This window comes from Lycorma delicatula, chromosome 4 (genome assembly GCF_047948215.1).
Source record: "Lycorma delicatula isolate Av1 chromosome 4, ASM4794821v1, whole genome shotgun sequence".
Lineage (NCBI taxonomy): Eukaryota > Metazoa > Arthropoda > Insecta > Hemiptera > Fulgoridae > Lycorma > Lycorma delicatula.
The window spans coordinates 155,845,053-155,862,834 of NC_134458.1; the positions used below are offsets into that span (position 1 = coordinate 155,845,053).

Genomic DNA, 17,782 nt, shown 5'->3' on the forward strand with positions numbered 1-17,782 from the left:
CTCAAGCATTTTAAGATATGTATTATTGAGAATGAAACTAGCATAGTCATGTAAAAATCTTGTAGAAATTTATTTCCAGTTATTTAAAAGCTTGATTGCGGTTTTTATTATTTTTTGAAAGTTTAAACAACATTTTACTATATTGATCTAAGAATTATTCTTTCTACCACCCACTTTGTTGTATTTATTACAGGGGGGGCTACTCTAAAATGGAAAAGAAAATTTCTAAGCTATTGCTGAAGTATGATCAACTAAATTTTACTATAAAATAACTGAATAATTTTGCTGCAACAGAAATACCAAACATCACAATACATTGATGCATTGATACATGGTGCTTGTTTTGAAATATTATTGGAATTAACACAATGTATAATTTAAGTTATATTACTATGATCAAATTATAATTTAATTTGGTCATTATGAATTTTTAATTGACAAATATTCTGCTGTGCATAGAAATAATTTTCAGAAAATATTAAAATGACTGGCAGATTTAAATAAATAAATATATTTATTTCTTATGGAAATAGAACTATTTTTATTTAGATTTGCTTAATTCTGTATTAATCAGTTACTGTATATTAACCAAATTCTATCTTCTTAATAGTACGAAGATTCATTTGATTAGAATATTTCACGCTTTCTATTTAGTTCACTTCATGGAGCAAGTAGTCCACTTCACGGAATTGCTTTTCAACAGATTGTTCTGGGTTCAAAACCTAACAGGCTTGGCATTTTTCACACGTTCAAAATTCATTTATCATAAACTGTCTATAATTGAATAGCAGCAGAGAGTAAATAGAAAAATAAAATCATCAGTTAGTTAAATAAGATTCTTTTCCTTTAGACATTATAGGAAATTTGAACAGCTTCAGAATTAATCTAAGCTTGTTTTTTGTTGTTAGTCATAATCCCAATATGTCTTGGTTATGGTAAAATGGTTATGGAGAGCTGCATCAAACCAGTCAAATGACTGAAGACAAAAAAACATTTAATGCATCTCTTCCTGATTTAAAAGAAACCGCCAGCAGTGACATAAATAACGGCTAGAACTATAGTGAAAATAATGTCACTGTGAATGATTGCAAACATGATTGAAAATGTTTTGAAACTGACTTTAAAAACATTTATTAATCATTTTAAATTCATTGTGTTGTAAAATTTTAAAATGCATAAACTGCTTTAACCAAATGATCTTTATTCATTGGGCTAATAAATGTTGTCATTGTGTTAAATTTCTCCCCGTGAAACTAGATAATTATTTTAATAAAAATAATTATTTACTTTGGCCCTTGTGTATTATAACGGCGCCACTATCCTTGGGAGGTTGTAGCTAGCGCGAATGGTGGCGAGTTAAATAACTATGTTCTACTTATCAGTAAGTCGGTAAAATAACAATATTTGTTAAAAGTTAACGGTGAACTTATAAGGAAAATGTGTGCAGTTACAATTTGGGATCTCTCATGTTGTGAAGAGGAAGCTGTTAGATTTTTACAGGTTAGGTTAATTTGAATAAATAATTACATTTTTAGTTTTGCGTTTCTACTTTATTACCAACAGATTCTAACAGCCGTCATAAATTTAAAGACCTATTATATATAACCTTACATTCATAGTGCGCATAGCATGCGCAATAACCACTGACAGTTGGACATCAGTTTCAAGTAATAATTATATGGCCATAACTATCCGTTTCATTGACCATGATTGCAATTTAAAAACCCACCTACTTGTATGGAAATCTGCAGTCAACATACAGCTGAAAACATTGCCATTGAATTACAAGGTAAATTCAATGAATGGGCCATTACTGACAAAATAGGAGCGGTTGTTAGTAACAATGCATCAAATTTAACAGCTAAAGAATCGAATCTAAGGAACAACTCGTTCACGATTCTTCCCATCACTGTTGGTAACTAGATTTACAGCGTACGCATGTATCTTGGTGTCAAACGTGAAGTGGTGTAAAGTAACATTGTATTGTGTTAGTGTGGTATTATTTGTGCGTATCCTCTTTGCTCAGTTTAATTCGTGGAGTAAATTTATACCACTGTATGTTGATTGAAAGAATATGGTGAACGAGGACGACTCGGATGATGCAAAACCTACAGTGGCGAGGAATGCTACTGAACTGCAGAGAATGAAGCTAGAAAAACTAATGAAAAATCCAGTTAATAAAACTTTTTTCTGTTAAATTTTAATACGCTTTAAAAAAAAAATTCTGTCTTGTTTTATTAGCCGTATAGTTTGTGTTGAATTTTGTTTATTCTTATAAGAGAAAATTTAGAGGTTATGTAAACATTTGTTATCGGTGTAGCCCGTAGAACCAGTTTGTTTATTGGAGTTTAATCGTTTGTACTAGCAAGGAAGTCAAATATCTTATGTAAAATTCGTCAGAATTTAAGATATATTAATATCGATGGTTATATCAGAACCTGTACCCCACATTAAATTAAGTTAATAAAAATGCATATTGTTAACATCTAGTCACATCTCGTGAAAGAGCATTGAGTTTCTCTGCTAAATACCCTTTGCTGTCAGGTCATAACTTGAACATATATGTTCTACAAACTGATTGTTAAATTCGGCAGTGATGATTAAACAGACTGCAGAAAACGCAATTGTTAGCTATGTTTTTGCCCAAGACTGTTACTGATGAATTATTTAAAACAAATATTTTTAAATCACAAACGGAAACGATTTTATAAAATATATAATTTTTAATGACATCAAAACATTTCCAGTCAGGTCTGTGACTGGTGATGCTGTTCTTACCCACCCATATACTGTTACTAATGTGAGATTTTTTTTTTAATTGGGAACACCGTTTACAGGCGCCTAGCCAGTGTTGGGCTGATTGACAGGTTCTGCAAGGTGTTATTAAGTGTGTATGCATACCTGTACAGCACTACCAACTAAGCCTCCACCCCTGGCTCCCCACTCTTCCTGGAATAGCTTAAGGAAGCATTTCATCAAGAAGGGGGGTGATAAGCCCTCACACACAATCATACACCAATCATGCACAGAGCAAGAAAACGAGAATCACACTACAAGCACACCAAACAGTTGCAACACACACTTATTATGCACATCAAGCACACAAGTCATTCACACTATTTATCAGAGGCCGTCATAGAGTGCACCCAGGTGATCTCCACATGCACGGGGAGTCCCCTAAGTGCTTAGCAGAGGACCTGTCCACCCTGGTACCCTCTAACGCCTCATTCTCGAGCGAGACAACTCCCAGGCCCTTAGTTCTTCCATGACCTTGTTTATAAATCCAGAAATCGCCTTCCAGTTACTTTCTGATTTTAGTAGCACAGCCTGGACCTCTTCAGGTATGAACATGCTCTCTCTATGGATGTTACTTAGCAATTCCACTCTTGCATCCTTAAATCTGGGGCAGGAGAAAAACATATGCAAAGGAGTCTTCTCCTCGTTACAAACTGGGCAAGAATCAGAGTAGTTCAACCCAAATCTAAATAGGTAGGATCTGAATCCCACATGGCTCGCCAGGAACTGAGTCGAACAGTAATCAAGCGAGCCATGGGGGTTGATCACACCATCTCCTGATATCTCTCACCAAACGGTGCGTCTACCATCCCATCACTGCTGCCACGAATCCATAAGTTCGTCCTTCAGCATTCCAGTCTGCCTCTTCCTTTCAGCAGTTGGTATCAAGCCTAACTCCCACAACTTCCTCTGGCGTTCTGTTGCAAGATCAATTGGGAGGAGCCCAGCCAACACCTCCACTGCAGCTTTGGAGACTGTTTGGTACGCAGATACCACTCGGAGGCAGCATCTTCTATGCAGCGCCTCTAGCATGCCCCTATATATAGTGTAACTAGTGACTCCACCCCACACCTCTGTGCCATATAAAAGTGTGGAGTAGGCTACTCCTACTAGTAGTTTTCTCTTCAATCTAGGGCCGTGGTGAGTAGGTAATAGTCCAGGCACCAGCTTCAGTACCTTGTCCATCTTTTCACTAGCCTCATGTGCGTGAACACCGAATTGTAGCCAGGTGTCTATCCAGATGCCCAGGTACTTTATTGCAGGCTTAGAAGCAATTATTTGGCCCTCCAAGGTTAGTATCAGAGTGGGTCTCGTTCTCGCAGCCAAAATTACAACTACTTCAGTTTTATCTGGGGCTATCTGCAACCCTACACGCATCCAATCATTTATTGTACAATAGGCACTGCGAATGAGATCTACAGTCTCTCTTTTGGAGTCCACCTCCACAACCAAAGCAAGATCAACAGCATAGCCAACAAGACTGACCTTTGGGGAGAGCAGTAGACAAAAAACCCCATCATACGCTGTGTTCCAAAGGGTTGGTCCAAGGACCGACCCCTGCGGGATTCCCCTATCGACAGCATGCACCATTTCACCATTCTCAATCTGACAAAACAGACTGCGTCCCATGATGTAGGATGATATAATCCTTACAAGATAGCCAGGAAGACCTAGTGCCATCAATGACTACCTAATTGCCAAATAGGTAATGCAATTAAAGGCTTTTTTCACATCAAATGTGACTAGCACACACATTTTACCAGATGTTCTATTCGGGCTACCTCATATAATTCGTTCATCCATCGCAAAGACAGTGGACATGCATCAAGGGTGGACTTACCCCCCACGAAAACTATATTGGTTCGCAGAGAGTCTGCTCTTCTCTTCCCCAGCTCTGATCAGTCTCTGCTGGATCATCTGTTCTAAAAGCTTTGCCAAAATGTCTATCATGGCCAGCGGTCTGAAAGACTATGGGAGGTCAGGGTCCCTCCCAGGCTTAGGTATCAGTACAAGCTTCTGCCTTCTCCACCGCTCTGGGAAAATACCCTCCTTAAGGCAGGCGTTATAAACCTCTAATAGTTCCTCTGGCACAGCCTGGGTCGCCTCTCTAACCACCAGGCCTAGAAGAGATCTGGACAGGGTTCTTATCAGCGGTTATATGCCTCAAAGCAACATCAATCTCGTCTCTAGTGAACAGTTTCCATGTCGCTCCAGTCAAGAGGCAAGAGCACATCCCCATGGGGGAGATGAAATCTCAACCGCTATCTCAACAACTATGAAATTTATATTTTTTTATGTACCCAATAGCACTTCATTTTAACAGATATACATAAACAGAGGTATATATAAACAGCTGTTTAGAGTTACAATGTACGTTACTATCTTTTATGCAAATTGATATGTTACATTGTGTATATTATATGTTGGATAAATTTTGAGTTTTAATACATATTTAATATTTAAAATTTTTCAGAATGACTTTATTGTTTTATTTATTTTTGTAGGAAAAGTCAGTTGTAATTCCAGAAAGACAGAAAGAAAAGAAAAGTCCTCATGTTCCAGAATTTGTAAGAAATGTAATGGGCTCTAGTGCTGGTGCTGGAAGTGGAGAGTTTCATGTCTACAGGCATCTTAGGAGAAAAGAATATGCTAGACAAAAGTTCATCCAAGAAAAAGCTGAGAAGGTATCAAGATTAAAATTATTATTTTGTTAAAAATCAAATAAATGTGTAGTCTCAAAACCAAAATCACTTAGATGATTGTTTTCTATGAAATGGATAGAATACAAAAGCTGGTAGGTACTGTTCTGCTAATTTTAAGCAATCTAATTTTTTGTTTATTTTACCTGTACTTACCTCAGTAGGATTTGAACCTAAAATAATTTTGCGAGCAATCCAGCATGCTATTAAACAAAACTTAATTATTGTTCTAAAACTATAATATTGTTTGTGGTGGCGATACAGCAGAGAATAGCACTTGAAAAAGTCCTCATCCCAACACGCAGATTGCCACATGAATTCAATGAAACAGCTATACAGGTGCTGCCATGCCATTCTATGTTGCCTTTTATTTTGTTGTTTTGCAGATTCCTACATCCTTTCAAAATTCTCAGTGTGAATCCTCATCTCAGTGTTCACTAAATTATACTGATGACTTTTTAAAATGTGATTGAAACCCACCGTCTCAACTGGTGAAGTCTTGTGGTCTTACAAAATGTGAACATCATCATCATTCTCCTTAGTATGAAGTAAATCCAAAATTTTGAACATAGTTAAAAAAAAGGGTTAATAAGCATGGTGAAACATAAATATATTGAGTTTTAGCCAACTAAACTACAGAAAGAAACCAGAATATGATTTGGATAGTTATTTAATTTCATCATTATTACACAAAATTAATGATGCCTATCAACTTAATTTTATAAATAGCACTAAAAAACAAGTAACAGAATACAAGTACATAATAATTACAAAAACCATATGAAAATTGGGTGACTCATTATTAAAAAAACAGCCAAAAAACCAAACACGCTACCATTGCTGTTTGTATTTTTTTTTTTGTTTTCGGTCATTTGACTGATTTGATGCAGCCCTCCAAGATTCCTTATCTACTACCAGTCATTTCATTTTGGTATACCCCCTACATCCTACATCACTGACAATTTGTTTTACATATTCCCTTGCCTGCCTGCTTAATTTTTCCCTTCTACCCATCCCTCCAATATCAAAGCGACTATTCCAGGGTGCCTTAATATGTGGCCTATAAATCTGTCTTTTCTTTTAACTGTATTTTTCCAAGTGCTTCTTTCTTCATCAGTTTGCTGCAGCACCTCTTCATTTTTCACATTATCCACCTATCTGATTTCTAACATTCTCCTATAGTACCACATTGCAAAAGCTTCTAATCTTTTCTTCTCAGGTACTCCGATCATCCAAGTTTCACTTCCATATAAAGCAACATTCCAAACATATACTTTCAAAAATGTTTTCCTGACGTATAAATTAATTTTTGATGTAAAAAAATTATATTTCTGACTGAAGGCTCATTTCGCCTGTGCTATTCGACATTGTAATCTCTCCTACTTCATCCATCTTTAGTAATTCTACTTCCCAAATAACAAAATTCTTCTCCCTCCATAATCTTTTCTATTCTTATTTTTATATTCAGTGGTCCAGCTAAATTATTTCTACTACATTTCATTACTTCTGTTTTGTTCTTGTTTATTTTCATGCAGTAGTTCTTGCGTAGGACTTCATCCATGCCATTCATTGTTTCTTCTAAATCTTTTTTACTGTCATCTAGAATTACTATATCATCAGGAAACCGTAGCATCTTTATCTTTTCACCTTGTACTGTTACTCCAGATCTAAATTGTTCTTTGATTAACTGCTAGTTCTATGTAAAAATTAAAAAGTAACAGGGATAGGGAACATCCTTGTCAGATTCCCTTTTTTATTACAGCTTCTTTATTTAATTTTCTAACCTACCAACCTTTTTTATACTTCTTACATTTCATGCTCCCAACTTATTGAATGTTATTTTTTTTTTTCTGGTGACCCTTTCCTTAGTAGTTCCACCCGGAGATCTGAACGGGGGACTAGTTTACCTCCGGAATATTTTACCAAGGAAAGCACTTCCATCTTTATTACATGAAAATGCAGAGGGTTACATTTTCTTGGAAAAAAGCAGCTGTATTCCATTGCTTTAACCTGTGCAATACTCAGAAGATTGAGTGATGTTGATATGGCCGCTTAAGTCCTCCTGACCTACACCCTTAACAACTACTGAAAGAGCTGCTGCCCTCTTTCAGGAATCATTCCTTAGTCTGGCTGTCAACAGATACCTCTCCAATGTGGTTGCACCTTTGGTCCAACTACTCTGTATTACTGAGCATTCAAGCCCTCACTATCAGCAAGGTCTCAAGATTCATAGAGGGAGGTTTATTTGTATAAGATGCTATAAATTGAAAAGTAGATGTTTTGGAGGGACATCAGGTTAAAGAATTTCTTGATGGCTTTAAAGTTTCATATAATTTTATTATGTTTTTTCAGGTAAGAGTTTTACATTTTTAATATTTCATCACCTTCATTGCATAAAAGTTAAAATTTTAAATGATTATTTTTTTAATTTTTATTATGAGTGTCATTCAGTAATTAAAGAGACAAGTGGCAACAAGAGAAAAACTATTTAATAGAGTTAACTGGCATTAATTATTATATGGCTTCAATTCGCACCCCTAACATAGAAAATATCAACTGTTTAAAAAGAATTTCCATTATTACAACCTTTTTTGTTTACTTTAATATGGCAGCTCTGCTTGAAGAAGTACCGAGGAAGAACAGCATACTATGATAAGATTTTTATTTTCTTTAGTTGTAAAACTGACTAAAACTCTCTTACCGATGTTAAGACAGTGTGGTAAAAATCTAATTTTGCTAAATTTTATTAATGGATCTAACAACTTAAACTGGGCAGAACAAGTGTTACAGAGTTTCATCATAGTAGAGAATCAGTGGAAGTTTCAGTTGAAGTTTTGTAAAATTGTTTAATGATTTTATTGATGAGTATAGAAGCATAACAATTTGAGAAATTGATCAGACTTGTAGTGCAGTATCAACAGTATTCATTCTAATATCCATGGTACACAGTAAACTGAATTACCATAAAATGTATTCAAAATGGGTTCTGAGAAAGTTGACTAAAAATCACAAAAATATCTGAATTCATATTTTTACAAACCATAAATGACAACTTTTTGTGAAAGGTAATGCTTTTTTTTAGATCAACTTGTGATGAATTTATCATTGAATTGTGATGTATTTATCATTTTGAGTCACAATCCTAACATCAGAGTGTGGAATTGAAACATCCAAGTTTGCCGACCAAGGAAAATTTCATAATTTATCCATCAGCCAGTAAAGTAATGCTAACAATTTTTTCGAACTTTAAATACCGAATTTATTGTGATTATTTATAAGAACAACATACAATCAACAGGAAGTATCACAGTGATATGCTAGAAAATAAGTAAATTTTCTCTCTTTAAAGGCGCAGTCCATTTTTTTTTTTGTTCTCTAAGAGTTTTTATATACGAGGGTTGTTTTTTTCAACCTTTGATGGGATGTAAAAAAAAAAAGGACATTGACATAACAAAATAATTTTATTAGCAAAAGTTGAGCAGTATCTAACTTATTTTTCTACATAATCGGCAAAATGATTGAGGCATTTTTTGTGTTGCAATACCAGCTTTCTGATGCCCCCTTCAAAGAAGTTTGCCACCAGTGAAGTAAGGTATATCTTGACAGCCTCCAAAGTTCTTTGTTGGTAGCGAAGTCTGCCCAACTGTGCCTTCAATTCTCAAAAGAAGTGAAAAATCACTAGATGCTAGGCCTGGACTAAATGGTGGATGGTTAGAATTTTCTCACTTGAATTGTTTGAGAAGGTCTTGCGTCACATTGTGCAGTGCGATCATGCATTGCTGCAGATTAAAACCATGCCGGACAAGAGCATGCCTCTTTGTTTGTTCTGAATTGCTCTGCGGAAGTGATGTAAAGATTCACAGTAAACTTCCTTTGCTATTGTTGTTCTTTGCTCCATAAAGTCCACCAACAAGACACCAAGACACCTTTATGGTCTCAGAAAAACTGTAGCCATTGTTTTCCTGTTGTTCAGTGTCTAAACCTTTTCATCCTGACCCCATAGGGAAGACACCCTCTGCCACCCCCTCTGTTCTGATGGGTGGCAATACCCCCTCATCTGTCTTGATTCAATAGAGCCGACAATGGCAGAGGTTATGGAGGGGGGGTGCAATCACATGATGCACAGACCTGGCTCCTGCCTATCTCTTCTTTATTTAGATGCACGATCAGATTGAAAAAAAATCCCTCATGAAACCAATTTTAGCATCAAAAAGCAGGTTAAGAATGTACAAGAATGGCTCAGACACCAAGGTGAACAGTTCTTTACTACAAGAATAAGAAAGCCGACAGTAAGATGAGACAATTGCCTAAATGCAGCTGGGGATTATGTTGAAATGTAGTATTAGTTTCATTATCATATAATTAATATTTTTCTACTGTGATTTATTTCTTAAATATTTTAATTACCCAGATTATATTTGTTGGACACTTATTTCATTTTATTTTACTTTTTATTTTATGTTATTGCTTTATTAAGTAGTATTTGTTTTTTTTGTTTATTTTTAGGAAGTCCTAGAAGAAGCTTATCATCATAAAATTTTAGAAAACAGACAAGCTTGTGATGAAAGAACTGCAAAGAAAAGAGCTAAAAGACTGAAAAAGAAACAAAAGAAAAAGAAATTAAAAACTGATTACAACAAAAGTAAAAATTCTGGAAGTGATAAAGACAGTTCTGAATTAAGTAGTAGTGATAGTGATTGTGATAAACAAAAATCTTAATAATAAAAGAATTTTTTAAATTTGGACCAAATTTTTAAAACAGCATTAGAAAAGTTGAATTTTTGATTGATGAAACAAAATATATCATTTTATTACATTTGTTGTATTATGAAAACAGTTAAGGTATTTAATGGTTTTTTATGTAACCATAATTCTGTTATATTATTTATTTTTTCTTGTGAGATATTTTTCCTTTTTATTGTTACATTAATTATAATAAATTTTAAACATTATTTTGTGGCATTTTGTTTTTGAAATTGTTGATGTATATATAATAGAAATTGATCAGTTAGTGCTTTAAGTGCTATGATATTTCAAGATAAAATTTATACCAAAATAACTGCTTATAAAAAAGATATTAGTCTGTGACGAAGTGTGATGTATTCTACAAAAAGGACTTAACAGTTGTGGCCTATTATTCTTTGTTGTGATATGCATTAAAATTTTTATAACCATGGGTTGTATGATATGGCTTAATAAATCTCGGTGGTGACTGTTCAGCTACTCTTGAAAAATAATGTATAAAACAACACTGGTGTAACGTTTTCAGTTTTCTGTTTATTGGCATGAAATAAGAAAAACATAATTTTTCAGTCGATTTTCATAAAATAAAATATAGACAGCTATTAAAAAAAAAAGCTTGCAAATTATTGTATGACTCCCAGCTGTGTGCCGGTCAAGTCATGCAATAGCTTGCACAGCAATTCAAACATTAAGGGTTTGACTTTTATTTTTATAAGAAATAATTTCTTCTTTTTATTAAATAATAACAAAAATGTTCTAATGTGATTAGAAAACCTTTTTTGGTAACCAAATTTTTTAATGTTAATAAGACATTAAAATTTTAAATGTAAAATTAAAAATATACACTTACAAATAACTTTTTTTTTTAAATTGTAGGCACTTGTTGATAATTCCATGTATGAAATATAAACTTTCAAACAGTTATTGAAAAATATTTAAACCAAAGGGAGGTAGACTAAAAGAAGAAAAAAACATATATTTCAGTTTTAAGAGAAAGGGGTTGATTTTTTGAAAAAATTATTTTAGATTATCTATATATGCATAGTAGGTAAGAAATTTGCTTTAATAAAGTTTTCTCTAAAATGCTTCTGAAGAAAATCTCAATTGATTTTTTCATATCCTCCCACCCTGTTAGACTTTTGAAAAAAAAATTAATATGATCAATTTTATGTAGAAATTAATGTTATTATACATAGAAATATTTGAACGAAGTCAGTTTGGCCGATACTGTGGTAGAACACCAAAAGCAAGCAGTATGCCACACCTACATGTGCACATGCATAACAAACATACAATTTTTTGGTCTAGATGAACTAATTGGATCCTAAAATGTAATGATTTGAAAAAAATAATAAATAGATTTCCTTCCCACATTTGACATGAAACTATACTTTCCCATTTAATATAGCTATCCTAGCTATATTCACCAGGAAAGTAATAACCATGGGAATAAAAATTTGATATTCTGTCTTGTTCATCTAACTCTAATTAATCACTCTATTGACACAGAAATGACAGGCAAGTGTTGTTTTTGCACACTTTACACGAAAAAGATTAATGTTGTAATTAATTTTTTTTTACATGTACAGCAATGGCAGTCACCTAGAAAGTTATATAGTGCTTAGTATACTTGCTATTATAGCTTGAAACAAATTGCATAAGTTTAACTTTTTAAAGTTAATGTAGAAATGCCAACTATTAATAATAATTATGTAAATTGACCATCTTAGTGGCATAGGCATGTTTGTCTGGCATAACAAAGGTCTTAGATTCAATTTCACTTTCGATTGTGGAAAATTTAGATTTAGTCAACTCTAATGTAATCAGTGATATTATTTATTGGCCAAAAAAAAACCAATCTTTTTTTCTATTTATTAATAAAATATTAATACAACAAACATATAATTTGTAGAAAAAAAAACAATATAAATAATATCAATTATAAGAAGTGATAGTACTAAAAATGTAAGTAATCGTTCTTATGCCATTAGGTACTGAAAAAAAATTTCATGCATAATGCAACTCATAATTAGCAGGATTTCCTGAGAAAGGATTTGATTTTTTACTTAAAAAATTTGAGTCATGTATGCATTCTTAAACCTTAGCCAGATTTATTATTACAATTTATCATTATAATTAATTATACATAAGAGAATGTTTATCTTATTTTCCTCATTATCAATTAATAAATTTCAGTAATAATTTATAAATTTCGCTATGTTTTTGTAAGGAACATTAAAATCTATTATATTGATAATATGAGGATTTTGGAATGTTTGACAATTAGAAAAATTAATTGAAAACAACAAACTAAATAAATTGATTTTATAAAGCGTGTCTGTAAAATAATGGTGAGATTTCAAATAGTCATCATTTTAGAAAAAAGCATGATAGAGACATGAAGTATATATCAAAGTTAAGAGGGTCTAGATTTTCAGTGTTTTAAAGTTCTAGTACCAGCACATGTACACAGTGTTAAAAGATCAATAGCTGCATGAAACTTATTTGGCACTATGATTAAGGAGTAAAGAAAGGTTCAATGAGTTTGTGGCTTGCTAAGTTCAAGTCTGTTACATTTGTTAGGCATGAATGTGTGTTTAATGGAGAACCACTACATGAAAATAATATTTATTGATGGGACAAACAATTCAGAGAAATAGGCTGCTTACTAAAGCAGTCATGTCCAGGAAAACCTCAGTGTCTGACAAGATCATTAAAGTTGTACGAACAAGTTATTTGATAACTGCAAAAAATTAGTATGGAAACAATCTCCAGAGTTAACCGTTTGAAAAACAACTATTTGTAATATTAAAAAAAAAAATGGCTACTCTTTACTGATTATAGAATTCAAATGTTAAAACTAAAACAATTTAAATTCACTACAGACATTCTTGATAGTCTATTTAATGGGAAGTTTTTAAACAAGTTTATTTTCAGTGGTGAAGCTGTGTTTCATATTTCAAGGTGAATGCATTGTTACAGTGTTAAAATACAACATACTGAACTTTCACGTGCCTTTAGAAACATTAGTATGATGTTACTTTAATGTGTGGTGGACAATCAGATAAGACAGGGTTATTTGTTTTCTTTTTTTTGCTAAAAACTATATTGGGAAACAATTTCCTGAATATGTTAGAAGAGTATATAGGGCCCAAATACTGAAGAATTCCATTCTCCAGTTAGACTGAGCTTGAAAAGTAATGATCTCACATTTTTCAGTACCTAATGGCATAAGATCTACTACTTATATTTTTAGTATTTTCACTGTATTGTAATTGATATATTTATATTAGTGCTTGTTTTCTTCCCTACAAATTATTTGTTTGTTGTATTAATGTTAGAATACATTTTGCTATATTTATACAGGAGTACTTAAACAAAACATTTCCTTAGCGATATGGGTGCATAACCTGACCGTGGTTTCCAAATTTTACTCCTCTGAATTTTTATTTGTGAAGTTATATAAAAACAAGTATTTTCTGTTCAAATAAGAAATCTGGACCATTTAAAATAACATCACCGAGTTCGTTTCATTAATCATTCTGGATGTTCTATGTTCTGAATTACAAAGAGGTTGAATATTGTCTTGATGTATGCAGGGCAACTAACAGAGGGCATATCAAAATCTGCTGTACAGATAAGTTTTTTGGAGAGTTTTGCTTTGTTTTGATGTTTACTTCATGTCTTTTATTTCTTCCAAAACTAAGAATTTTTATAACCCCAACATTATTTTACAGTCACTATAAAATGATGTAATTGATAGTATAATTCAAATGTGGATGATTAATAAATATATGGTTAAGAATGATATTCTTTGTAGCTCTCGTATGTGCAAGTTTCTGATCAATATCGTAATCTACTTAGTGTTACTGTATGAATAATTCAAAAATTATTCATCATATATTTATAAAATTAAATACCAATTTAAAATCTATTTCTCTAGCACATTTAGCTAACCAGATAATTTTTTTCTATTATCTTTGATGTTCTGAGTTCATATCTAATGCGAAGTTATCAAATTCTAATCTTTTCAGTGAGTAAGACGTCTTATTTTGCATTGGATAATCTCTCTCTGTAAAATAGAAATAAAATAGTTATTGAAATTATATAAATATGTAATTTTTATAAAACATTAAAAAAAATTATTGATAAACTTAAGTTTTCTGTAAAATTTTAACTATTTACTATATAGATGTTCAAATGTTTGAAAATAATAATAAAAATATTAAATTTTATTAAAATATACAATTCAAAATAAACCTTATTTGAAATCAAAATAAATTTATGTACAGTAATACTAATAAAACTGTAATAAATTTTATTTTTTTTTTTTTGTCTTCAGTCACTTGAATGGTTTGATACAGCTCTCCAAGATTCCCTATCTAGTGCTATTCGTTTCATTTCGGTATACCCCCTACATCCCTAACAATTTGTTTTACATATTCCAAACGTGGCCTGCCTACACGATTTTTTCGTTCTACCTGTCCTTCCAATATTAAAGCAACTATTCCAGGATGCCTTAATATGTGGCCTCCAAGTCTGTCTCTTCGTTTAGCTATATTTTTCCAAATGCTTCGTTCTTCATCTATTTGCTGCAACACCTCTTCATTTGTCACGTTATCCACCCATCTGATTTTTAACATTCTCCTATAGCACCACATTTCAAAAGCTTCTAGTCTTTTCTTCTTAGATACTCTGATTGTCCAAGTTTCACTTCCATATAAAGCGACACTCCAAACATATACTTTCAAAAATCTTTTCCTGACATTTAAATTAATTTTTGATGTAAACAAATTATATTTCTGACTGAAGGCTCGTTTCCCCTGTGCTATTCGGGCATTTTATATTGCCCCTGCTTCGTCCATCTTAGTAATTCTACTTCCCAAATAACAAAATTCTTCTACCTCCATAATCTTTCCTCCTCCTATTTTCACATTCAGTAGTCCATCTTTGTTATTTCTACTACATTTCATTACTTTTGTTTTGTTCTTGTTTATTTTCATGCGATAATTATTGCGTAGGACTTCATCCATGCCATTAATTGTTTCTTATAAATCCTTTTTACTCTCTGCTAGAATTACTATATCATCAGCAAATCAATTTAAGTAACATGGAATATGTATTTCATGTACAATGTATTATTTCTTTTTACACCTCTTATTAACCAAAACCAATGCAGTAGTAATGATTTAAAAGTTGTTCTTTATTTTATTTTATAGTAAATTTTTAAGTAAAATTTTTATTAAAAATTTGTTTTCTGTTCACTTATTGTTTTATATATATTTATACGTTTATGACTGTAAGTAAATATCTAAAAAATTTTATATGCTGTAAAACTATATCATGTTAGTACAAAGTTTTATAAATAAATAAATACTTTATTCCATTTGGACATAATAATAATACACTGTGATATGAGGTTTGATAAAAAATACAAGGAATGATTTTGTCACCTTCAAAGTACTCCTTTTCAGATGTAATACATTTCTGCTAGTGCTGTTTCCAATCTTTGAAGCACCTCTGGAATGTAATCTTTGGTACGGCATTTAGCTCCTTCAGCAATTCTGTCTTTATTTCTTCAATGTTGGCAAAACATTGTTTTTCATGGTTCTTTTCAGCTTGAGGAATAAGAAGTAGTCACAGGAGGCCATGTCTGGTGAATATGGAGGCTCAGGCGTCATAACTTTTGTTAACTGTTGTTTTTGGCCAAAAATTCATAAACAAGCAGTGGAGTGTGAGCAGGTACATTATTATGGTGCAGTTGCCATAAATTGTTTCACCACAGATCCAGGCATCTTCTTCAGGTTGCTTCACGCAGATGGCTTAACACTTCCAGGTAGTAATCCTTATTGACTTTCTGAAAGTGATTCAGCGATTGTCCATAATCATTATCTTCAGGGTGCTTATTATCTTTATTGTTTTCACAGGCCTCCTGGAAACATTTGTACTACTTGTAAATGCTAGTGTTTTTTTTTTTTTGTAGAAAAATCTCCAAAAGCATTATTCAACATTTCCAATACAGTACTGCATTTTATTCCATTCTTTAAGCAAAATTTAACGCAAATTCTTTGTTCCATTTTATCCACAAGGTAAAAATTGCCGGCCATACCAAAACACATGTAACCTTTTTCATAGCCAATAATAAAATCAGCATCCAATACTACCAATTTAGACATACATTAGGGACAAGTATACCAACACAATTAAAAAATTGAGACAATTGGATTTATACAGCCTGGGAAATAAAAAAATTGTGTGTATTTTTTATCAAACCTTATAGATCACATGGAAATATATGCTCTCCCATTTGCTTGATTAAATCAAGGGAAATGTGGTAAAACCTTGATCAGTGTAGCATCATAAAATACACAATTATAAGATTAAAAATAGATATGATTAAAGTTCACATTAATTATTTAAAATATATTTGAGCACATGTTTATGGTTTATGTTAATATTGAACAGAATGCACAACATTCAGGGTTTTATAAATTTAAAAAAAATGTTTAAATTTATTGACAAAGTGATATTGTTTCTTTAAAAGAAATTCTTTTAAATAAATTTGTAGGAAATTTTTTTTTAAATGGTTCAATAAAGTTTCCAATGGCAGCATAATAAAGCCCTTTCTTGTAGACTGAAGTACTACTGTGTTGAATTAGATAAAAATAGTTCTTTTATCTGGTTTGTTAGGGGTAGGTATTGTTAATTCTTAAGTAAAAGTGATTATTTTTCCAGTTAATTAGAAACATATGTAAGCATAATAAGTATTTAGTAATGATAACAAGCTTAGCATTTTATTAAGACCATACAGTATTGTTTGATTTTGTTGCTAATGAAATCTGTTGATGAGATCAGTTGCAGATCATCCTATGAGAATTTGCAGCTAATAAAACACGTAGAAATTTAAATTTTCTTATATGTACTATATTAGTCTGTTATTTATTGTACATTAATGTATTATCTTGAGTTATTTAAAAAATTTCTTAATTTTATAAAATACTTTTTTCTTTATATATTATTTAAGCTTTCTCTTTTCTTTATATATGATTATTAATTGCTTATTTAATCTCTGTTGTATTTTTTACTTAATATTTTTTCTTTTGTTTGTTTTTTCAAAATTATTTTGTGACTTTTATACTATTCAACGTTGTCGAGTTTGTAGATTTGTGGTGTTCGCAAAATCACGTGGGTTAATGTATCATAGAGAGAGAGTGAGAGAGAGATAATGAAAAAGTCTGTGAATGTATTAAAATGGCATTTTGGCTTATGTGTTCTTTGCAAAATCACAAAACATACTTATTTATTCTTGTTTTTAAACCTACATGTTATAGATGAAATTCTTTTGTCTGAAAAAAAAACATTAGGGAGGATATGGTTACCATTATCTGTTCTAGATGAAGAATAAAAATCCCATATTCTTCATAAAAACAATGAATTTGATCTCTTTCATAGTCTTATTTTGAACTAGTTCATAGCTAGCTTATTGAAAATTAAATAAACTTATCAAGATTTCTGTAAAACAATATTTGGCCAGTCATTGAACT

General features: G+C 32.0%; 2 protein-coding genes across 4 annotated transcripts in view; one reads left to right on the plus strand and one right to left on the minus strand.

The window, feature by feature from the left end:
• The first annotated feature begins 1,899 nt into the window (after positions 1–1,899).
• On the plus strand, positions 1,900–10,470 carry LOC142323996 (PRKR-interacting protein 1 homolog). The gene is made up of 3 exons (XM_075364479.1): positions 1,900–2,173; positions 5,301–5,480; positions 10,002–10,470. The coding sequence occupies exons 1-3, from the start codon at positions 2,075–2,077 to the stop codon at positions 10,212–10,214; spliced, it is 492 nt and encodes a 163-aa protein (XP_075220594.1). The 5' UTR covers positions 1,900–2,074; the 3' UTR covers positions 10,215–10,470.
• A 2,117-nt stretch (positions 10,471–12,587) lies between these two features.
• The window catches only part of LOC142323994 (putative ammonium transporter 1), a 78,483-nt gene continuing 73,288 nt past the window's right edge, over positions 12,588–17,782 (minus strand). For all 3 annotated transcript variants that reach the window (XM_075364471.1, XM_075364472.1, XM_075364473.1), the window contains one exon: positions 12,588–14,310. In XM_075364471.1, coding sequence (XP_075220586.1) covers positions 14,213–14,310 — 98 coding nt within the window. In that variant the 3' untranslated portion in view covers positions 12,588–14,212. The remainder of the gene's footprint in view (positions 14,311–17,782) is intronic.

What these genes read in the sequence shown, in the direction of transcription:
- LOC142323996 (XM_075364479.1), top strand. Translation starts at nt 2,075, where the DNA reads ATGGTGAACGAGGACGACTCGGATGATGCAAAACCTACAGTGGCGAGG. An exon ending in AAAAACTAATGAAAAATCCA is followed by an intron (nt 2,174 to 5,300) that starts GTTAATAAAACT and finishes TTATTTTTGTAG; the next exon opens with GAAAAGTCAGTTGTAATTCC. An exon ending in TCCAAGAAAAAGCTGAGAAG is followed by an intron (nt 5,481 to 10,001) that starts GTATCAAGATTA and finishes GTTTATTTTTAG; the next exon opens with GAAGTCCTAGAAGAAGCTTA.